The sequence below is a fragment of the Galleria mellonella genome, unplaced genomic scaffold (assembly GCF_026898425.1).
Source record: "Galleria mellonella isolate WM207_F2 unplaced genomic scaffold, CSIRO_AGI_GalMel_v1 utg1432, whole genome shotgun sequence".
Lineage (NCBI taxonomy): Eukaryota > Metazoa > Arthropoda > Insecta > Lepidoptera > Pyralidae > Galleria > Galleria mellonella.
Genome location: NW_026441998.1, coordinates 129,838 through 154,882, shown reverse-complemented (window position 1 = coordinate 154,882; position 25,045 = coordinate 129,838). Strand labels below are relative to the sequence as shown.

At 31.7% G+C, this 25,045-nt stretch overlaps 1 protein-coding gene across 2 annotated transcripts; it reads right to left on the bottom strand.

Moving 5' to 3' along the window:
- Nucleotides 1-13: 13 nt before the first annotated feature.
- Nucleotides 14-25,045, bottom strand: LOC113513729 (protein singed wings 2). 2 transcript variants are annotated; one of them, XM_052891734.1, is made up of 9 exons: nucleotides 24,675-25,042; nucleotides 22,905-23,100; nucleotides 21,051-21,210; nucleotides 20,370-20,529; nucleotides 12,898-13,055; nucleotides 6,448-6,621; nucleotides 3,247-3,405; nucleotides 2,342-2,542; nucleotides 16-258 (listed from the first exon to the last, which is right to left on the bottom strand). In XM_052891734.1, the coding sequence occupies exons 1-9, from the start codon at nucleotides 24,679-24,681 to the stop codon at nucleotides 73-75; spliced, it is 1,401 nt and encodes a 466-aa protein (XP_052747694.1). In that variant the 5' UTR covers nucleotides 24,682-25,042; the 3' UTR covers nucleotides 16-72. The 2 variants fall into 2 exon arrangements, with proteins under 2 accessions (XP_052747695.1, XP_052747694.1); XM_052891735.1 differs by lacking the exon at nucleotides 6,448-6,621 and having other exon boundaries at nucleotides 14-258; nucleotides 24,675-25,045.

Here is a 25,045-nt window from a genome sequence, read left to right as displayed (position 1 = left end):
ATATTATTATTTTAATTTAATAAAAAAAATAATCAATTGTTTACTTATTTCTGTCTATCACAAATAAATACATTATGGTAGAATGGAGGACAACCAAGGCAATTTTCCTGTTGTTTTGAAATTATGCCAGTCATAAAAAAACCTTCCCATGATCAGCAATATAAGGCCGAATAAAACCAAATTGACAATATTTATTGGACTTATTGGCATCTCTATGTCGTTATTGCTGCAAACATGTCCGAGGGGCATAGTGCTAATCTGAAATAAGAGTATAAAAATATATTTTAAATACATAAACTTTTTTAACAAAACATTTCATTAAACTGTTTAATATTTACCGTGTATAATGTCTTTATATACCGAATTTTTAACTAAACAAAACAAACGACTCAAGGGACTTAATGGTAGAGTCATGGGCAGCAGCGTCCCTTTTAAAATATCTTAAAAGTCTACCTGCGGTTGCCAACCCGCCTGCCAAGCATAGCAACTACTAGCAAAACTCTTCTTATGGGAAAGATGTTCAGCAGTGGACAGTAAACGGCTGATATGATATGATAATTTTCGAAAAAGGTATCGTCATAGTTGGCTTAACGGCGAATTGAGAAATTCCTTCTATTGAAAATCGTTAAAAAACAATAAACAGACATATTTACGAATTTTTGGGTTCGAGTATATATACTATAGCGATACCTAGATATAGCGACCTCATTACAGAGTCTGTGGCCGAAACATACATTAATGATCTTGTTTACTCGGCGGTGTCTCAAAGGCTTTCATATATTAGATAGCGACATAGATGCATCTCAAGTAAACAACATGAATTTTGTGTATTAAAGGTACTGGTTTTTAAATAAATATTCATATTGTCATCTGCAACCTTCCAAGTAACTTGTTTTATTTAAGTATCCAAGTATCTTACAAGTACAAGTAAATTAGAACGTCACATCCTAAAATCCATTTGCAACTACTTGTATTAGACAAACATTATTGTTAATACTTATTTATTTATTTTAATTAATACTTTATTGTACACATTAGTTATAAAAATATGACAGAGGTAAACAAAAGTACAAAGGTGAGCTTAACTCTGATAGAATTTTCTTCCAGCAAACCCAAAGTGGAAAGGAGCATCAATGTCAGCAGATACAGCAGTGTACAATTTTTAAACAGCCAAAATTAAATTAATTACAATACTTATTAAATATGATATTGAAATAAGTAAATATGTTTCATATTTGATACTTAAAATGAATTTATTACGTAGGCGGACTATATACTGCGTAGATTAATAAAGTACAAATATACTTTCGTAATGAACGTGGGTTACAGTTATAATTAGTTTGCTAAAACTGAGGGTGATAACTTGGTTTGTAATGAAGATCAAAGGTTTAAACCATACACGGAAATCCGAGAGATTTTAAAATTTTCAATGTCATCCTTCAGTGGTGTATTTTCCTAGGTAGGTTAAGCTGTATACAGAAGAAGTAGATGCATGTAATTTGAAGTGTCTTCCAAAAAAAGGAAGTTTATGTTAGATGATTACTTTCAATGCAATATTATATAATTTTTGAAGTAGTTTTCACAATTCCTTTTGTAATCGTCAGGAATGACAACGCATGGGGGGGGGGGAGTATTATGGGCATAATAATATATTCTGTAATGTACATGGTGCTGTTCATATCTATATGGGACTTAAGATGGGTCGGTTATAATTTTTTATCCGGTGGGCCTTCAGCTTGTTTGTCATTCTAAGTACCTATTATAAAAAATATCGACAAGATTTAGAGTATACTCAAGTGGTCGACCCATATACATTGTTTGACGATTGAATCCCCGTTTTTTCAAATCGGAGCAAAAGATTGCATACTGCGTAATATCTACCTACTCCGTAGTGAATTTGTGTTCTAAATTCAAATATTTTAAATGTATATCAGCACCTATTTTTGGAACACATTTATGTAAATTAGAAATACAAATGTAAACATAGGATTGCATTACGAGAATAAATTATTTTTTTATACGTCTGAAGCAAAAAATGACCCTTAGTCTTGGGTATTCGTTATATTAGGTCACTAGTCCGGCCTTTGGACATAATATTGTTATTTTATTCAAAGTATTAATTATGTATACTAAAAACTTAGACTAAAACATTTAGAGACCTACTATCGCAAATTAACGATCGATAACAATCTTGGAATTCTCTCTCTCTCTCTCTATATTTAAATATACATATACATATAGCAATACATCGCTTTATCCTATGTTGGTGATTCTATAAATAAATAATTTATTTATAGGATTAATTTAGTTTGATTAAGACTTAATAAGTATTATAAATTACCTGCATTAAAGATGTTGTCTTGTCGCTAGATTTCGAACATCTTATGTCGGCCAAATCGCGAATGACTCTCTTGTATTTGAGGAGTAGACTTTGGAACCGAGGTATGAAATGACAATCGCATCTCCAAGGATTACGGCCCAGAAATACGTGCATTATATTATTGTTTGCTTGAAAAGCTTTGTCAAAAGCATATACTGGAATCTGTAGAAAATTTAAATATGTATTTATTAGGAGTTATATCAATGGTACTGCTCATGTCTATAGGCGACGGTTACCACTTTCAATAAGGTGGGCCGTCAGCTTGTTTGCCATTCTAAGTTGTATAAAAAATTACCATTTCATTATCATTCATTAAATAATCTTTTAATCCTCAGGGATAATAACACATCATCCCGCCTGTATAAGTATAAGCTGTTAACGGTATGAGCTGGCGGGGCAACAGTAAGGGATTATAGGTGAGAATGAAAATACAGGTCCGTTAGCCCATTGTGATAAATACATAATTACACCTGGAATATAACACCAGCATGATAGATTCCAGGGAGGCCACGTGGACGTCGACCTGATCGGGTTTACAACTAGCTGTAGGACTCGTAGTCCGCATTACTAACAGTACTTTGTGGGGGGAAGGGACTATCAGTAATGGGGTCTAACGGCCCCATAGCTAGGAATGTACCCTATCAGGTCAACCTCTACATGGTTCCTCGTGGAAACTATCGTGATTAATTCTTGTGGAACTCGTCACGATGATGATCTGACATGCTTTTATCCTCGCCTATCATGTCTCACTGGTGCGACGCCAGCGTATACCGATAGCGCAGGCGGCGTTACCATTCCATTATCATCCATAAAAAACCAGTAGTTTGTATACCTATTGGTCAAAAATTTAAAAGAAAAATAGGTACTTGTTTTAACATGTTTCCACGCAGGCTGAGTACGCGGAATGTCGTGAACCATTCGGACCCCTCAAGCTCTTTAACTGCAGAAATACTGTTGTTATCCAGGTATAGATCAGCCAGTTTCTGGTATTCGCGGTTCTGGATTATACTTCTTATAGTATTAATCTGTGAAACAACAGTTATTGTATTTTAAAATACATACAATTATAATGTACATACATAAGTAGAATATATGTGTGTGCATTAATGTTTTTTTTATGCAACTTAGAATGTCAAACAAGCTGACGGCCCACCTAATGGAAAGTGATAACCGTCGCCTATAGACATGCTCAGTACCATGGACATAACAGAGTATACTGTTTCGCCCATGATACCCCCCATGCGTTGCCATTCTTGAGGGCTAAGGTGTTATGTCTCTGTACCCTGTAAATTCACTGCCATATCCCACCCTTCAAATCGAAACACAGCCATGCAAACATGAATGTATCAATTATATCATCATCCTATCAGCAGTTAATTGTCCACTGCTGAACATACTTTTATCAAGGGGCTTTTTTTGATGGATGAAAAAAATGGAATGGCTGTCCTGCCTGCGCTTACGGTATACGCTGGCGGGGCACCAGTGAGGAATGAATGGTGAGGATGAAAATGTAGGTCAGTTAGCCCACCATGACGAATTCAAATGATTAATTAGTCACGATGGTTTCCAGAGGGAACCGCGTGGAGGTCGACCTGGTTGGGTATATTGCTAGCAATGGGATTCTTAGTCTCCACTACTAATAATCCCTTTTCCCCCACCCCTTATTAAGGCGGTTTGCAATAGTTGCTATGCTTGACAGGCGGGTTGGCAACTACAGTTAGGCTTTGGTGATGTTTAAAGATTTGTTGCCCATGTCTCGAGCATTAAGTTCCCTTAGTCACTTCTTACGAGACCCACGGGGAACAAGAGTGTGGGCCACTCTTTTGTTACCTTACCATGCCAGGACTACACCGCGAAATATTCACATACAACAACGTATTATTAATAGAACCTATTGATAGAATGCTCAGGAAATAATAATTAGTTCATAAAGTTAAAATATATAGATATAACGTTAGTATTATTATTTGTGTAGGTTGATTTCCCGCAAAATGCTTGTTACAATTGAGGTTAGTTGCAGTTAATCATTATTATCGGAATAATTTGTTAACATTCCACTGCGAGATATAAACTTTTTCATTGCAAAGTGCTAGTTTGTTATATAAATAGATAACATTTATTTAAGTATAAATTTATTGTTAGAAATGATCGATTTTAAAGTTATTCGTTTTGAGTTTTCATAATAGTTAGCATGTTATGCAATGGGAAACGTTTCTGCTAAGTAGATAATTTTATTATTGTTAATTTAGCACTACAACTACTAAGGAGAACTTAATATTCCATGGTCACTTATTGACAATAAGTGACCATGGAGTAGTACGTTCTTCTTCAATTAGTTATTGTATAAAAATTATTTATACGAACATTATTGTTTCCTAAAGGCAAGATTAATATCGGTATTGTTCCGATATCTATATATTGGGATCCTCTGGACATTGATGGTGGTAAAAAGGTCATCACCTATTTCGATATTGTTCACACCAGTTAGTTTTTTATTTCAGTATTATATATTGGATAACCGTGATTTAATTCATTTGTTATTATGCCAATATGCAGATACATATTGTGGCTGTGGATACATATTACCCATTTCTAGTGTACAAGAATATAGAATTACTTATTTAAAAGAATTTAGAAAGAATATTTTATTTTTAGTTAAGTCGATTCCCGCCTCAGAGCGATTTTTTTTATTAAATCTGTGAATTAATTGAGTTGCTCTTATTTCAAAATAAAAGAAGGTTTCCTTTGAGTAAAATTAGCTTTCTTTCAATATCCCGCCTCTTATTTCTCAAAAAAGGATTTTGATTCAGTATAATGACAGAGATTGCTGTTAGGGACACGGCTGCCCATTGTGCTTCTTCCTTATTATTAAAAATATTTAATACTCGTATTTATTATTAATATCTGAGGCTAAGATACTTAAGTAATATTAAGCAATCTTTATTAAAAATTATGTTGTAGGCTGATATAAAGAAATTAAAAATGATAAAATATGTAATTTAAAAATAAATGTGCTTACGACTTTGTTAGAGATTAATGGGAAATTCAGATACATTTGTATGGTCACTGTTAAAAGAGCAATTGTAAATAAATAAATATAACAGATCAATTTATATAATAATATTCATTAATAGTAATCAGGTAGTTTATTAATAATGATTTTTAGAACTGTAATACCAATTTCACGTTTCATTACCGTTTCATTACCAATGTGTTATTTTAAAAAGTCATGTTTACGTATGCTTACGAGTAATAACGTTCACACAATCAAACTAATCGCCTAGTTTTCAAACTAAGACTATTAAGACAATTTAGACAATATATTACTGACGAAATGGCAACTCATTTACGTATAGATATATACAATATGAACGTAATATTAGTTCGAAGCGTTCTTAGAAATGTTTACTAATGTTTTCCACTGTCTAAAAATATCACTGACTTGTGTCAATATAAATGTAAGTATGCATAGTGTATGTATATAGTGCTTACTTACAACTTCTTAGACATATTGATGTAGTAAGTGTGCAGGTAAACAAATATGTATAGATAAATATATAGATCATAAATACATAGTGATATTCAATGAAAGAAAACTATCAATTACGTACATTATTCACTTTAGTAGCTTTCTTGCTAATGTTATTATACCCGCTTCCATAATAAAATAATGCTTTCTTTTAATCTCTTTCACTGCAGTTCGTTATTTTGAAAGTATGCGAAAAATATTTAACCTTTTTTAGTTATTGAAGATGTCACGATAAAAGAAAATAATGAGGTAAGTTGTAGAATTCGCTATGTACATACATCTACGTAATGGGTATTTCTCTGATTTGGTGCAAATTTAACGAAATCGAGAGAAAAAAATAAATAGCTTTTTTCCATATTCATATAAAAATATATTAAAGCTTACTCTAATCATGCAATCCGAATGAAATTTATGAAGATACCAATCGATGAAATTTTTACTATAGAAGAAACTGACTTTTGTCGACAAAAGTCAAACTCAAAAAATTTTGATTATAATCAACACATTCAGACAACAAATAATATTGTAGTGTTATTACCTTATTGTTTTCTAGTCGCAGTGTGGTAGTACTTGGCGGGAGATTCGCTGGTGGCAGGTTCAATTCTCTCCCAGCACAGTCGACTGTAATCAGTGGTATGACCGTACCAGCTGCATCCGAAACAACGTGTGTCATCGTGCATGCGCATGGCATTGGACATGTATGCCGAATTTTCTGTGTTAATATATTATTTAGTTACAATGGTGTATACCATATCCATACCATTATTATTTTTATTATTATATGTCCACTGCTGAACATAAGCCTTCCCTATAAGGGGAAGTTTTGCCAGTAGTTGTAACGCTTGGCAGGTGGGTTGGCAACCGCAGCTAGGTTTTAAAACAAACAAAAAAACAGTTATAACCACAAAGGTTTGTATTAAGCAAGTATTGAGTATCGTAATGTGATCATTACGTTCACCTGATGGTGAACCAGCGTGCACTATAGTACTATACTACTGGAAGGGGGGGGGGGAAGGGATTGTTAATGGTGGAGACTAAGGTTCCCATTGCTAGCAATATACCCAACCAGGTCGACCTTCATGTGGATCCCTTGGAAACCATCGTGCTGAATTCCAAGCGTATCCATTGATGGGCTAAAACATCTGTTTTTAGATCTTCACATATTATCGCTCATTGGTGCCTCGCCAGTGTATACCGTTAGCGCAGGCGAGGTTACTATTCCATTATCATCCATTAAAAAAAAAGCACTATACTACCAAGCCTGTAAAAATTATACCACAGGTACTAATTTACTATACTTATTTTTCTGTTTATAATTTAAGTCAAATTTAATAATTTAAACTTTAAAATTTAATGGATTTAAATAGGTTTTTGTATGCAACTAGAATTAGCAATCACGTTGAAGGGACTGTCCACTGATGATAAGTGGTTAAGAGTCATCTGTAGTGATGAACAGCACCATGGACATAACAGAATATACTGCGATCATTCATAATCATAAGCATCGTGTTGTAAGATAATGTACTTCTATACCCTGTAATTTCACTGCCATATCTTTTTCAAATGAAACCCAACTATAGATATGCAGCTGTTCATTGGCTGGGCATGAAGTAGAGGTAGAGCGATAGATTTAATTTGGTTTCTATGGTTACAGATAGTAATATAAAACATGAGTAAGTTGTACATATCGTTATTTTTTAGCCGTAAAATAGCAAAGATTCATGACCAGTCTTATGTGAAAGATAACGTTAAAAAATCTTTCCAATGAATTTGAACGTTGATAACATTTACGGTAATCAGCAAAAGCAATAAATCCTAAAATAGAATACGACATTTGCATAAGTATGGTCAAACAATACAAAAAGATAACGAGACAAAAGGACGTTTAATGAATTTCGGGTATTAAAGATATCTACGTACATAATGTAGATACGTATCAGAAATAGTGCTTGGTAAATAAAATACAAAGCTATGTATACACTTAAGATAATATTGACTGTCCATTATCTAAAATTTTGGTTATAAACTTTTCACTTTTTTCTTAAATCATTATACACTTATGGAGCCACATAATACTAAAATATGGATAATAGAAAAATATAAAAAGTGGTAACAATGAGTGCGCAAAGTTTTTAAATAATAAGTACACTCTAATGATGGTACTTGTATATCATTAGAATAGATTTTTTTATACCACAAAGGTATATAATAAAAAACAGTATAAAAATAATATCATAATCAAATTGAGTGCCGGACTGTTTATTGTTCTTATCGGATATTTGCTATTATTAAATAACTAGCGATCCGATATATCCAGACTATGAACGAGTAGAAGGATAAAAAGATGAACTAGTATTTTACGAGTATATTCGCTTTAATAAGCAAATTCTTGATATCTTGGGTTACATTGTTGTAATTTTTTTAGGGATCTCTATTTTTTTATTTAAATTATATAGGACATAGGTCCTATATTATTAAATACTACAATTTATAAGTATCATCATCATCATCATCATATTAGCCTTTAACTATTCACTGCTGAACATAAGCTTCCCCCATGGGGGAGTTTTGCCAGTAATTGCCACGCTTGACAAACGGATTGGTAACTGCAGTCAGGCTTTAAAGATGTTTTAAGAGGGACGCTACTATCCATTCCTCGTCCTTCCTTAGTCGGTTCTTACGTCACTCACGGGAAAGAAAGGGACCTATTTTGTGCTGGGAATTTGATCAATTTATAAGTAAGTAGGTATATAAAGACGAAAATATTAAATACTTCCATCTCTTAAACTGCATTATCAACGAGCAATATAAATATTAAGAATGAAAGAATTACTAAAATTGGTTTAGTATTTTAAGTTTATCCATTAAAAACAGACAAAAATACAAAAAATAAAATCTTTCCTTTTGTGATATTAGTATACATACGTTATTTTCATATTTATATATTTCTCTAATGATCATTTGGATATCACAACATTCAAAGCCGTATATAGAACCTACCACCCGTGAAAAGTTCATGACAGACATGTTCATGACAGTTGTACGTAACGTAGTTTATTCAAGTTCTTTACGATTTGTTCATTGTATATGTTACTGTCAGTTGTCAGTTAATTCTGTTTAATTCTCGCCTGAGCTAAATTGTCTTCGTAATTTTATTGCGAATACCTAGCCTAAGTAACTAATATACTTACTCTTCATTAAATGCGATAAATATTTTGCGCCGATCTTTTCTTCTAGCGGTTTGATTACTAGACTAAAAATCGGACAAACTTAAGACAATATTACCACATAGCAATGTGCCTACCCTTGAGCTACTTAAATTATTAATATTAACAAGTAATCGTATATTTCACTGCGCAAAGAAAACCGACCGATACAATTATGCTAAAATTAATACACTCAACTTGGGAAAAAAAAATGATTGATTTTAAATCAAAATCTCAAAATCGACTCAGAATTTTTTTTTCTACAACTTAGAATGAAAAACAAGCTGACGGTCCACCTGCTGGAAAGAGGTAACCGTCGCCTATAGACATGAGCAGTACCATTGACATAACAGAGTATACTGTTTCGCCCATGATACCCCCATGCGGTGCCATTCCTGAAGACTCAGGTGTTATTCCTCTGTACTCAGTAAATTCACGCCGTATCCCACCCTTCAACCCGAAACACAGCCATGCAAACACAATTGCTTCACGGTTGAAACACGAATGAGACAGGTACCCAAGCAATCGGAATAAGTGACATAACTGTCTAACAAAAATAATAATAATAATTAGGCCACACACTCATCAACTTGATGTGAGTCGGTAGGCAATATTATTGCAGATCTGTAGAATATAACAGCACTGGTGTCATATATCGATTCCAGTATGTAGACGCACGTATTGATGGATATTGTACAAATAAGCATGTTTTATTTGCGATAGTGCAATTTTCAATTCTAGTTCATTTGTCAGCGTTATTTAATATATAATAATAATAATTTATTTGCTCAAAAAACACAAGATACAGATGTTAGCAATATGTTATGTACATGCGTGTTTTGTCAAAACAATGGTATGCAAAATTTTAGTACAATAATGTTAGTAAACAATTGATATTAGTTAATATAATATATAATTACAGTTATAATAATTTAATTACAAAATAAAATAATAAATAAATATAATTAAGTACTCTGCAGTCAGTTACTATTTATTTAACGTACTAGCTTTTAATTGTGACTTCGTCCGCGTGAATATATGTTGATTTACCGGGACAAATAGTATACTTATGTTGTTCTTTATCCCAAGTAAGGATTAGTTGAGTCGATAAAGGGCTAAGAGATAACAAGTATACAGATAAACTAATTTTCACATTTAAAGTATTAGTATCTAAGTAAGTATAGATTCTTCTTCTTCCCATTATTTTACCAATTATTATATAGGGTTATTGTAATATGTTTTTTCCATATTACAAAAAGATTTGACTTAGTTTTACGACCGGCCACCTGCCTGACGTTAACTCTCTTTGGGAAAGTAAGTATAGATTATGCGCTTTATTGTTTTAAATACTTACTTCGGTCATTTTCAATAATACTTTGAACAGGAAAATTGATGGCACATTTCGGCAATTTGAATACAAAATTTTTATTAGAAATATCATATCAATGAGGTTGTACGTGACGGATGGTAAATTTTTTATTACATTTCGGATTAGATTTTCGATTCGAACCCATATCACTCATTTATTTGGGTAGATTTATAAGTTGACAAGCGACGTTAATTTATTTCATTTTTACACTGACTGGATTTCAATTTACGAAATTGAAACAAAAAATTGGAAACATTTTTGTACAAGTCGTTACAAACTTACGAAAAAAGTAACAAAATCTATCCACTTAGTGCTATTGCCACTTATAATATTGTGATGTGGCCATATTATTTACGATAACATGGTGTCATGGAATTTACCACACTTGACCTAAATAGCTGTTAATGATATAAACACGTATATAAAATGGTAGTCTGTATGTTATTCAAAATGTTGAGGTATTCAATGGTTTTTCTGTTTACTTATTTGGATTCTAATTTTATTATAACGTTGTAAAATATTTGTATTTTTATTTTTAGTATCATTTACGTATATTATTTAGAGAACGGATGAAGTTGTAGATTCATGCTATTGAATAATAAATACCATATAGTTATTAAAATTGTAAATAATTCATTTTTGCAGGTTGACCTAAATTAAAGGCAATTACCATGTGGAACACTGAATATAACATATAACAAGTATTTAGTTATATGTAAGGATGCAGTGAATGCTATGAAAATTGTATTTAAATCTCTATTTATCATCAGCATCATTTCAGCTGTTACCTGTCCACTACTGAACATAAACCTTCCCCATAAGGTGAGTTTTGTCAGTAGTTGCCACGCTTGGCAGGCGGGTTGGTAACCATAGTTAGGCTTTTTGAGATATTTAAGAGAGACGCTACTGCCATTCCCTTTATCTTCACTTTTAGTTCCTTTAGTCGTTTATTATGACACCCACAGTAACAGAACAGGGTAGCTTTTTTATGTCGGAACAACAAATCACTATTCGCTTGGGTGAATTCCATAAATTAATATCTCCACTACTAAAAAAATACATGGAATGAAACAAGAGACTTACTCTCAAAGCACACACATCAGGGGTCCATATGGTCTTTCACGATACCATGAACTTCGAAGCGAATCGAGTGAACTTTATTTCTGAAGAAAGAACTGTACATATATAATATAATTGCGGTTTAATACATCTGTTTCTAATATGACTGAAGTATTCATATCCTCCGTTGCCATTAAAACAAATATTTTTTTAGAATAACATCATTAAATTCTATTGACAAGGTTACAAAATGCTGATTTACAGAGGCTATTAAAGTGCTTTATTAATGACGATGAAATTAGCGATATAGTAGAACCACTATCAATCAGAACGTTTACAGAAATACCTTATGTAACTATAATTATAACATCCATACATTTATGATTGCTTGTTTTTTTTCATTCCCAGATGTTTGTCTAACTATGAAAGAGTTACTCATATTGGAAGTAACTTTCGGTCTCTGATAATAGTTAGCTAGAACATGTCCAGAGTGTCCGCAAGAAAACGATTAGGTAATACTATCAAATCGCCGTTTTCTATTGATAATATTAGTAAAGATTAGTACATATATATGTATACATATTTGTTTTCTATGTCTTTTTTAATAAACTACTCAAGTTTGGGACGTTATTTGTTTAAACATAATATAAGGGAAATTTAAACCAAACATGACTATTTTGTTACACGTGGTTCTAAAAATCAATGACCTACGTTCCAGAAATTTGTTATTTTGTGAATTAATTTCACGATACATTACCTGTTTCTTAGCGGTTTCTGGGGAATTACATACAGTATAATATTCACATCGTAATTATGTACGTAAATAATAGTGATATAAAACAAATTAAAAAAAAGTAATAGTAATGATAATGTAATAAAATTTTAATTTATAGTCTCATTTAAAAAAATACGTTTAAAACTGTCCCGTAGTGAAATTAAAAGGAAAAACAGTTCTCGTAGAACAAGACTTGAGCAGAGTAGGTACAATAGATATTCATCGTAGCATGTCTGACTATAAATGTCGATGGTTGCTAGGTACATACATATAAGTATTTTGATATTATCGGTTAAATCATTTTCAGTGCCGTATTTTATGATAAGGGTCGTTCAATTATAAGACACGCTAAAAATTACGTGAAACTTATTTGATATAATAAACATTTACTAGTATATCTATATTATATTTAAAGTTCACTTCAAAACTACGTCATTTAGCTTCGTATCATGTAGTTGCTTTTATTAATTTCGACTGCCTAATTGCTATCACTTAAATGGTTTCCCGAACGTTTTCGGCAAACATTGTCACGTCAAATGATTGACATTAGAAAGTAACTTAAGTGATTAATTGACTTACCCAAATAATATCCATGACCTTGTGAAGAGGTTTCCCTCTATAAAGTTGTTGGTGGCACATCAAGTCGTAGTAATCAATGATACGTTTTCTGAGTGTGTTGTTATCACGTTCCATTGCTAACCAATCGAGGCCACCGTCAGAGCAATCCCACTTGTTGTCTGCAATACAAATCATAAACACTTGAGTTGTTTACATCAATAATCATCATCATCATCATCATGTCAGCAATTCTTCTGTCCACTGCTAAATATAGGTATAGCCCATAGACTGCCATAAGTAACAGTCCTGAGCCACTTGCGTTCACTGACTCCCTACAATGCATTTTAGATCGTTACTTCATCTAGTAGGGGTTTTGTCCTACACTGTATTTGCCCGTACGGAGTCGCCATTCAAGTGCCTTTCTTACCCATCAGTTGGCAGTTCTTTGAGGTATGTGATTAGTCCATTGCCATTTCAATTTACTTATCCTTAGGGCTATATCGGATACTTTGGTGCTTTTTACGGATATCTTCGTTTCGGATTCCGTCACGCAAAAAAACTCCGAGTATAGCCTTCTCAAATCAATAATGTTAAAAGTAAATGTTAAGTTCATATTACATATCGTAAACTATATTCGTCCTACGATTTAAATTGGGGTATAAATATTTCTTCATCATCATCATATCAGCTGTTAACTGTCCATTGCTAAATATAGGCACTCCCCTTGGTGGGTTTTGCCACTAGTTGCCATGCTTGGCAGGCAGGTTGGCACGTTTTAATTAGAACGCTGCTGCCTATCTCTTCACAATTAAATTCCCTTTGTCGCCTCTTACGACATTCACGGGAAAGGAAGGGGTGGCCCGCTCTATGCCGGGACCAAACGGCTATATATTATTAAGGTACATGGTATATATATATTACTTTAATGATTGATAGTGTGTCAGTCACAAATTATTTATTGTTCGGAGTACCTATTCCACTAAAAGTGTTATAACTTCGTGGACCGTGATGTATGAAACCATATTGTCGAGGCTGTTATATAGCTGTGGGATACCACTTTATTTTAGGTACCTATTTAACAGATACATATTCAGCTTCATCTGATGCAGCTAATGCATATCCACAAGATCGGAGCAGTCACTATATTGCATGCATGATACAACAAACGCAAAGACCAGTATCGTAGGCATAGATTAATTTATTCGTGTCTGATCATTAATCTGAAACCGTATGTCAGAGAATAGGTAACGATAATCTCTCATCCAAATGACTCGTAGTCTCTGGATGAACAGGATTCATAGGCTTATGGCAATTACTCTCTAATTCTATTTGTTGATTGACAGTTAGATAATCCTTACTAATTCTATTTTATGTGAGTTTATCTGTATAGGTTTTTTAATAAAAAATTATGAAGTTTGCTGGCTATAGCGTACTATTTGAGTAAGATACACGTTACTTTTTAACCCAGTCAATAAATATATCCTGATTACGCGGACGAAGTCACGTGATTAAGCGAATTTGTTAGTTATTAATGTAGCACTATATAATCCCGAAATTAGAGAAAAAACAACACCTCAATACAATGATTTTAATCATTTCAACAATTTGTAATTTACTATATTTATTATTAAACAGAAAAAAATATGTTAAGTACTGCCTGTACTTGGACTGTACTGGGAAAGGTATTAGACACAAGAAAGTGTGAGTTCTCGTAATCAGTAAAAACGATGTACCTATTTTCACAGAACTCACAGTTCTGAGAAAGTGTATCTCGATACTTTTTTCATTTACAGCTACATCTAGTAAATGATAATGGGGATAGCATTACACAAATCTGTAAGTTTATCTTCAAAGAAGAGAATATAGTCAATAGCATTTCACAAGTCGTTTGGAATGACAAGATAAAATTTTCATGAGAAAGTCATAAAAGAATCCTCTCGATAACTCCGTAGTTGAGTTGAATTTTTAATTTGCGTACCTGTGGTGTAGTATTCTGTAAAGTTGCAGAAGAAACACTGAATAAATAAATAACCTAAGTTTGCGTTAAAAAAAAGTGACAACAATTTTGGTGGAACATGGTCAAGTCTTCTAATTCTAAAAAAGAATATAGTAATTCAATTAATTAAAACGTGTTGAATAAATATTTTGTATGAATCAACTTTTCACGACAAAATTTTATAAATCTAAAACCATTTGTATAATATAAGCAGTCCTCGAAAAGTTCAAACAATGAAACATTGATGAAACAAAGAGTAAAATATTTTTATCAATAATCTGAATGAAATGGAATAACTGTAATTTAACTTGGATCGGGCATAACTCTGAGCAAACAACGTATTATTAATTAATTATTTGATCACTGTCTACAATCAAAATTGAAATTGTGAATTTATAATCTATATATCCTTATTATATATAGGTATGTACTTCAATGTTCAATCCTGGCGTATATAAAAAAAAAGTTTGGACAGCTGCCGAGTAAGGACGTAGTGACGTAGTATATTTACAAAGATTCCATATTACAGACAACAATAAATGGCCATGTAATAATTCATCAGTAAAGACAGTGCATCACGTACTCTAAGTTTGTCCAATTTTTTAAACCCCGTGACTGGAGCACGAAAGCTGCTGCGTTATAGTTAGGGTAACGCCATATTATGTTAATAAAAACCGAACTAAAGAAATCGTAATTGACTCATTTGTAGCATTCTGCACATATATAGCAGGGAAGCTCAAGCAAATAAACAAATAAACAAATGACTGAAGGAATCCTAACCGTCAAACATTGTCAGATCTGAAGTCGTGGTTGGTCGATAGCCGGGCGCGTGGCTGGATTGCTTGGACCGCGCGCCCTGCGATATAACATATAAATATATATAATATAAATATATATATATAAATATATATATATATATATATATATATATATATATATATATATATATATATATATTTCATTCTTTGACATTCGATAAAAGAAGATATATATATATATATATATATAGAAATATCTCCCATATTTCGAGCCTATATCCAATAGCAAGGACAGATCGCTTAGTCAGTTAGGCGAGCCGGAATTTAAAAAAATCGATTGAATATTCAGCTTAAAAAGGCAGTATAGGACGACTAGGTAAAGACGGAGTCAGTCAATAATGAGCATTGATAAGCAGATTGAATGAAGGTGGGCAGTTTAGCTGTAGTTTCGTTGTTGTATGGTGTTTCTGATTTTCGGTTGGTTTCTAGGTGACTTTAACGTGTTCCAGTATGTACTATTTTGTCGATAAGACGTTTTCTTATTTAAAACGTTTTAATATTTTAGCTGCCAGAAAAGGATAACAAATTTATCCTTTTCTGGCAGCTAAAATATTTATCTTATCTCCTGTTTAAGTTTGGTTTGGACCCTGGTTTGTTGTTGTTGTTGTTGTTTTTTTCATTTTGTGATTTATCATAATATTTAAGGACTCGGTGAAAGGAATTTTTTCAAGTGAACATTAGTCTTCCTATTTTTAGTTTATTAGCACTGTAATTTATCGCTGTGTGAAGCCTCTCTTTTTAAATATGACCGTAGAAGCATATCTTTAAAAATTTTACTCGTTTGGTGGCTGTCTTCCCCTTGTCACTGACTTTTTGATCCTTAATGGCTTTCTCGAGTTGATGTCATATCGGCTCTTCCGAGAACTGATCTATTCGTTTTTATAATCGCAGTTGCTTTTAGTCCGTATGTCTCGGTTTCGTATTCGATTAACATTTTGTATAGCAGTCGTGCTGTTTGCCATTGCATGTTTGTTTTTTTAGTAAAATGTGTTTCGAGTATACCTTTCCGGTTGAGCTCTGAACTTATGTCTGTATCCAGATATTTGATTTCCTTTATTGTATTGTATTGTGTGTATTTATTTTTAGTATATTGTGTTGATTCTTATACTTCGGCTTTTGTTTTGTCAATAACTATACTGTTGTTGTATGTACCATTGTATAGTAAATAGATATTATTTTAGGTGTCGCTTTAATTTTTGAGCTTCATAGTTATTAGCTCTATAGTTCTGTTAAGTTCAAACATGTAAACTATAACATTAACAAGATAATATTTGACTGCTGCTATAAGGATATCTATCCCACCCCTTTGTTTGTATTAGTTTGCTATATTGGTGTGTTGTGTCGAGTTTGTGTCATAGTTTCTATTAGGATGGTTGCTAGTTACCGTGGCGCGTGTTTTAGAATTGTTGTTGACGTAAGTAGCAATATTTTTGCGAACAGTGGTATGGTCCAACGTGAGGTAGAATAATTCTTAATTTTAAGTGCTATTTCTCTGTACAAGCAGTTCCTGTCATATTTTATATGAGTGCACTGTTTAAGCGAAATTTTTTGTGGTATTCCCTGTATTAAATATTGCGTAATTGATAATATGTTTTATTTATTACAACTTTTTGGTCTTATGTTTCGACGGTTATGACTATTTTTACGTAAACGGAGCATTTAAAGACTGATTTTAAACAATGCTTTTCCCATTTCGAGTCAAAAATTTTTCAATCATCCGTTGCGTGAAAGATACAAAGTTTGTGGTTGAAATTGGTTTTTAAAAATATGATTCACATAGATATCCATAATATAAAGACCCTTATACTCGTATGATTAATAGATCCTATCCATAGCTGTATTATTTTGTTTTTTTGTTGAATAGATAGATAGATAGATAAACACTTTATTTGAGCCATTTAACACACGTAAATTAATGAATAAAATGATACAATTTGATTATTTACATTTTTTCAAATATATATATATATGTTTTTATTTTTCGTGATAATAACTAATTCAAGGAAAGTATGTACATACACTATGAACATAGTTTCGCTTAGATTGGACAACGATTATTTTAAATACACAATCGGGACTTAACGTAATGTAAAACCTTTTACAGGTAAATAGTACCTACATATATACTTGCTTCTTCATAGCCGACGTTGCGATGTGGGTTGCACCACGTCGTGGTGATGACAGGACTGAAGTGAGCGCCGCTAGTATTTAAGTACATAGGTAATATTTTTTATATATTTAAGTCCTGATTGTGTATTTAAAATATGTGTAAAAATCGCGAAAGTTTAAAATTAACAATGGACAACGGTTTGTTAGTTATTAATTCAATAAACATCAGGTTTGGTTCTTGCCACGATGAGTTAAAATAGGTATTTTGTGTGCAATGTGGACAATAGTGTAGTCATCTAACAATAAATATCTATTTAATTTAAATAAAATATATCGCTGGTGCGAAGTGCACAATGCGATTATAAAGATTTATCGTAGCAAATTGTGTGCGTATATTCACTGCTGCAAGTAAGTCGCACACATATATTACGTACGACTTGCTTTTAACTTTGGCTTTAAAACCGCTTTGACTAAGAAATTTCTAAATATTTTTCATCATCCGTGAATTAGTGAATTAGTTGGAAATTTAAATTGACATAAAAAGTTTTGTTGTAACGGCTAGATTAGAGCTCACAGTACTCTCAAATATTTGATGTTTGAACCCTCCTTTTCAGTTTAATATTTCAAGGACATTTCTGAACGCATTGAACCGAAATTACATAATTACCTAGTGTGTGTATCCGTCTAATACTAATCTATAATTCGTGGAAGGTTATTTACAGCTACATAATATTATAACTTTGCAATACAGTGTTAAATATCGAAAGATAAATAAAAAAACTTTAAAATAAATTGTTGTTACTTTTTTACACCTGAGTGCGAACATTTCAAATGTTATCATTTATTACACTACTTAAAATGCGTTCATAACCCATTAAGTTACTTTATCATTAGATATCTTATATTTTATATTAGTTAGGCCATAATATAAGTGAAGTCGCGAAGGTAAATTAATATATTTTTCATTTTTCAGTTTGCTAGGTGCCTACATAGTAAGAAAGTGCCTGAGGAATAATTTTATCTATAACAAGACTCGGATAAGTTTGCTAAGTGGTAAAGTTGTGAAATCCGGTAACAGCTGGTGATAGTGGCTTAGTTAAGAAAAAGTCGTTAGGTACCTATATACCTAGGTAGGCATTGTAAATACATCAGCGGGAAACAAGTGTCTGAGAACAAAGTAAGCACGTTTTTTTCTTGTTCTATAAAAGTCTGAAGCACTAATTGAACAGCATCAAAGACATTAAAGAGGTCAGGCGATAACATCTACGATACAGAGGGGGGGGGGGGGGGGGGAAGTAGCAATACTATTAACAATATATCCTGTCAGGTCAATATTATCCATTTAGTCATTTCATTGTCATATATGTATCACTCTTCAAACCGAAACACAGGCATGTAAGTAAAGTTTCTTGCAACTACAGGCCACTTTTAAAAACATATCTCTGTGGTAAATGTTAACTTACTTATTAAAGAAAGAATAAATTTAATTTTATATCTTTATGCAATTTTAAAGTTACAAATACAAATAATTTAATTGGTTTCAGAGAAGCTTTCCCTCACGGGTGTTTAGGATTATGGAATGAGCTTTCTGATTCTGAGATTTTCCCAAGAGTAAATAGTGTGCATGGTATGGCAACGTATACGCAATATTCTTGATAATACAAATGTCCGTAGGCTATTTTATATATCAGGCGGACCGTATGATTGTTTGCCTTCTTACCTGTATAAAATGTTTCTACTTCTATATTTTAATTTGATTTGGATTTTTGATAAAGGATTTGATTTTTTGTTTGTTTTGGATAAACTCAAAAAATACTTAACAGACTTTAAAAATTCTTTCACCTATTGAAAACTTCATTATCTTACTAATATAACAAGATTGTAACTAGACGATGTTTGTAGATGGGAGATATTTAAGAAAGATTATTATGAGGGGATCTTAATAAGATTAATAGATTTTGTTATATTTGTAAGGTGGTAAACAAGCATTCCATGCTGTCTCTGGATTTGTCTGTATGCCCATCTGATTGTAATCGTTTACTGTAGCCTATGTATCTGTAATATTAGTGGAATATCACGTGCACGCTGCAAATCTTGAAGAAACCTTAATACACCCTTTTTGAAGAATCCCATACCTACTGTATTCTCTATGAGAAACCTCGGCAGGGAGTTAATTCCACAACCTGAGAATTTACAGGAAAAAACTCCTCTGAAACCGCATTTTTATTTCAAACAATTCCTTAGAACACAATTCATTACACAAGCGGTAGAACACACAAAGTCTCGCCTTAAGATTAAAAAATACTAAAACAGTAACGTGTAGAATTTTTGTCTGCCTGTTTATTTGTTCCAGTGTTGTTATCACGCAAATACTACAGTGACAAATTGGATATAGTTTTTATTTGTCATTCGGTAGGTCTAACTTAAAAACTGGTATATGTCTTATTTTGATACGCTATTCAAAAGTAGTCAGTTCCATTGGTTTTCTATTACTGAAATTTAAGCGTACGAAGTAGCGGGGATAAAAGCTGGTATTTTATTAAGTAATATTAATAATATCAATGTCTTACCACTTAAGTATACTCTCTGTAATTTGGGTCCTCTTAACAGTCCTGCCTTGATGTGTCTCAGCATATTACCTCTGAGATCTATAATGCGTAATTCTTTCATGTTCTCGACGATTTCTGGCGGTATTTCCCATAGTGATGTTAGTCCGTGTACTGTTAAATTCTGTAAAAAATTCCTTTAGTACAGTATAGGACAGTTTCTAAGTATAAGTTTTTATGAAAAAAAATTTGAATTATTTTAGAATCACTGCAAATATAAAGAAATATATTTTTTTTCTTCACAGACAATTTTTCTGTTTTAGGATTCTAAGGATTCATATTTGTATTAATTTATAGTTGAAAATTTCATTCGCTAACTGTTTTACGCAACTACACCCGCATGGATCAGTATATAAAATATTAAATTAGGATATATTTTATCCGAGTAAAAAACATACAAACATTCTTACAAAGTAACATTTATAGTATTAGTATAATATAAAGACTTTTGTAGGTTATTTTTCATTTCAAGCTTTTTAAATATGACCATAAAAAAGGCACACTATAGAATATAAAAGATCATCATCACAAAAGGTCGCAGTGTCACAAGTTTTTCTGCCTGGAAAAACCTCGTCTTTTATAATAACAAAAAGGTCCTATTAAAGTGTTTTATGTTATCGCAGTGATATCTAAATGTTTTATTACCTCTATTTTGCTTGTTGCTTTAAAGTTCTCTTTGAAAGAGTGTAGCACTGTGCTGTTAATTATTTCCAAGCTTTTCAAGTTAGGAAAATGCTCCTGAATTTGACCTACATTTAAACATTTGCCAGGCCATTCAATTACATGCAAATGTGATATTTCGTGTCTGCAAATAAAGTGAATGAATGAATAAATGAAAATATGTACACAAAAAAAAATCATAAAGAGATGTATTATTAAATATACGAGTGTATATTATATATTAACATATATACGTGTATATTTTTTTATGAATGAAGATGGAATGATATATTCTCCTACGCTAATGGTATACAATATCGAGGGACCAGTAAGTAATAGCTTTTAACCGACTTCGACTATATATATATATATATATATATATATATATATATATATATATATATATATATATATATATATATATATATATATATATATATATATATATATATATATATATATACCTATATAATATTATATATGTACCTTTATAATATTAGTAAGAATTAAGGTACACCTACAAATTTTAATTGATAACATAAAAATAACTTAATATAAAAGTCTTTTACAAGCGAACATCACATGATGGAGGGTGAAACAATATATTCGATTCTGAGACATCATTTTCTGAAAGTCTTGTTAAAATCAAATTTTTAATTTGATATCACAGTCAAATGTAATCATCATCTAAGGAGTATTATGAATTAAATTTTGATAGACTTTTAATTTAAAAAATTAAATTTTTAAATTATTATAAACTCACTCCCTTATTCATGAAAATTAAAATCGCTTACAAATCTATTTTAATTGGTAAAATTTATTTTTTCTATTCATTTAATAACATAACCTAATACTGATAACGATAATTTTATTTTTATTTACTTATATATAAAAATAAAATTATTTTATATGCTAGCGAAGCTTTTTATTACAGGCTTTTTTCGAATTCTTTTTATCTTCCATGTTTAATTGTAGTACTGAATTGTGCTTAGTTCCCCTCGTCAGCTTTTACAGTTGTTATTTTATGTATTTCAATAATACATACATTTACGTAATTGCTTAGTAAATATAAATAGATAAATACTTTATAATTAAATAACAATATGGTTTAGAATAATTTTAATAGTGAAAAAAGACTTATTCCCTGAAGGCAAAAGTATAAAAGTCTTAAAGCTATATGAATCTAATTTGATAATTAAGTAAAAATGTAATAGATTTACATTTTTTACTACTGATTAATAATTAAAGTAACTTACGTCAAATTTATATTAAAACAACAATCGCAAAAGTAGAATAATATTGAAGAAAAAAATAAAATAAAAAGTGCATAAATTATAAAAAAATAAATTATTAATGTATTTTTTATAACTAGTCTGATAATATTGTAAAATAAGAAATTTATAATTTTAAAATTTAGTAATATTAGACTTTAAAATAAGTTCTTTTAATGTAAGTTTCATGCAAGTTACTTTAAAAATTGATTTTTTTTATACTATTGAGGTGGCAATGAAGCATACGGTCCACCTGATGGTAAGCGTTTAAATCATTGGGTAGCTAAAATAGATATTTTCCTATCAGTGTAAGAAAAATCAATGAATAAATTACGCATTACTTTTTATTTATAATTTAATAAATTATTATCATCAGCTCATATCAATATTTTGTAAAAGATTTACACATTTAAAAGTGACTTGTATTAAACTTACATTTTGTTAATGATTGTAGATAGTAGGAAAAATATAATACATTATTTTTGTTTAATAATACGTATATATAACCAACTGTGATTATAGAGAATAAAACAAAACAAAAATTTGATTAATGATAAAATTAACTTACTTGATTCCATTTAACCATTCGTCAGCGAATCCTTTTCGGCAGGTGAGTTTAAAATGTGTGGGTTCGCAATGGCCTCGGATGTGTTCTCTGACTGAACAAAGTTTATTCACCAGATAATCAGAGTTGTTTCGACGTCGGTAATGCGGGCCGGGAGTCACCGCAGTCACAAAACTTAATAATAGAAGTCGTTCTATTACTGTAAAAATAAAAAAAAAATTGTAACAGGCAGGTGGTGTCAATCATTACTGCTACTACTCGTGTGAAGGTGTTCGCGTGGCTTATCAAGTGCAAACGACAATATTTTTTTTTAAATAATACAGACATGAATTTGAAAATGGAAAAGTTCAGATTGGAATTCGATATTAAAATGCCTGACCTGCAATTAAGTTTTGTCCAACTGAGTTGATAATTAAGATAATTTTATTAGAATATAATAGTAAGATAATTTTAGTAGAATTAATAATAAAATTAAAAGTATGTACATTGGCATTTTTTAAATTATTTTTTCATGACATATTTATTGTGTATTGAGCGGCGACGCATTACAAATATTGTCGAAGCGACAGCGGTGTCATAAAGGTTTAATAAAATAGCAGTGGTATTATAAAGGTTTGCCGAAGCGGCTACGGTATCATGATAAGGAATATCGAAGAGTGAAGGAGATTTTTAGTAGTGAGAATTTTTTATTTATGAAAATGGAATGGTAACCTTGCCTGTGCTATCGGTGTACATTGGCGGAGCACCTGTGAGGGACGATTGGTGAGGATAAAAAGGCAGATCAATTAGTCTATCGTGACAAATTCAACAATAAATTGGTTACGATAGTTTCCAGGAGGAATCGCGTGGAGGTTGATCTGACAGGGTATATTGAGAGCAATAGGGACTAACTTCCCTATTAATAATAATCCCTTATCCCCATTATTGAATATTATACTCTATTAGATCGACTTTACAGCGGTCTCTTCCGGAAACCGGCGTGATTAGTTCTTAAAAAATTCGTCACGGTGGGTCTAAACTGCCTTTATCCTCGCCTATCACTATTCGCTGATGGCTCGCTAGTATACTAATAACGCATACGGGATTACTATTCTATTTTCAACCTATAAAAAAGGGGGATAATGGATTGTTATAAATGGGGATTAGTAGCCCCATTGTTAGCAATAGACTCTATCAGGTCGATTCCCCCTGAAAACTGTCGTGTTCTATTTTAAGTGAATTCATCACGATAGGCTAACTGACTTGCCTTTTCATCGCCACCTATCATCCCTTACTGGTGCTCCATCAGCGTATACCGTTAGCGCAGGCGGGGTTACCATTCCATTACCATCCATTTAAAAAAAACCTATTAAAAAATAAAATTACCGAAGCGGTATCACAAAGGCTTGCCGAAGTCGCACAAATGTAGTGGCGGTACATCAAAGGCTTTTCATAGCTGTAAATTCGGTGCATTACAAAGGAATTCTGTGGCACTATATAGAACTTTCAGTTACAATTTTTACTGGTGTAACAACATTATATACCTATTAATAGTAAAAAGTCAGGTGTGATGCAAACTTTCTGACTCTTACGGATTGTATACGAGTATATTGTCTTATTAATAGACATTTATTTCATAGAACGGTCATAGAAGAGTTAAGAGAATAATTTACTTTTTTTTTGTCTTTCCAAAACAGTAATTACTTACCCAAATGAAAATAATATATTCAAACATTCTATTTTTATAAACTTTTCCAAATCAGAAAATGATGTCATGATAAATGATGTCCTTACCTTTCATTGTAATGCTGTATCAGATTTAGAGATAAAGTGTAAAGATAATGTTCAGCACTTCATCTCAATATCTGTTTATTAATCACAGAAGAATCATTGTGTAAGTAAGTAATAATTTTTATTATAATAATAATTTTCAATATTATTAGTGCGTCTTTAAAAATAAAGTTGATGTCACTATATTATTTTATTCGTATAAGCACATTAATAAGTATTATTAAATATGAAATAGAATGTATTTTATTAAATATTATATTAAGTACACGGAAACATTTTCATGTGGTCGGCAAACTCGTAGCGCTGTACACCGGAACCGTAAAACGTGGATCGCTCCCTTCGATCGGTTCACGACTGAGAGCGACTGAAACTGA

Excerpts from the sequence above, each read along its gene's own strand:
- LOC113513729 (XM_052891734.1), bottom strand. Across the intron at positions 20,530-21,050 it reads AAGCAACAAGCAAAATAGAG|AATTTAACAGTACACGGACT; the intron begins GTAATAAAACAT and ends AATTTTTTACAG. Across the intron at positions 259-2,341 it reads AGACAACATCTTTAATGCAG|ATTAGCACTATGCCCCTCGG; the intron begins GTAATTTATAAT and ends CTCTTATTTCAG.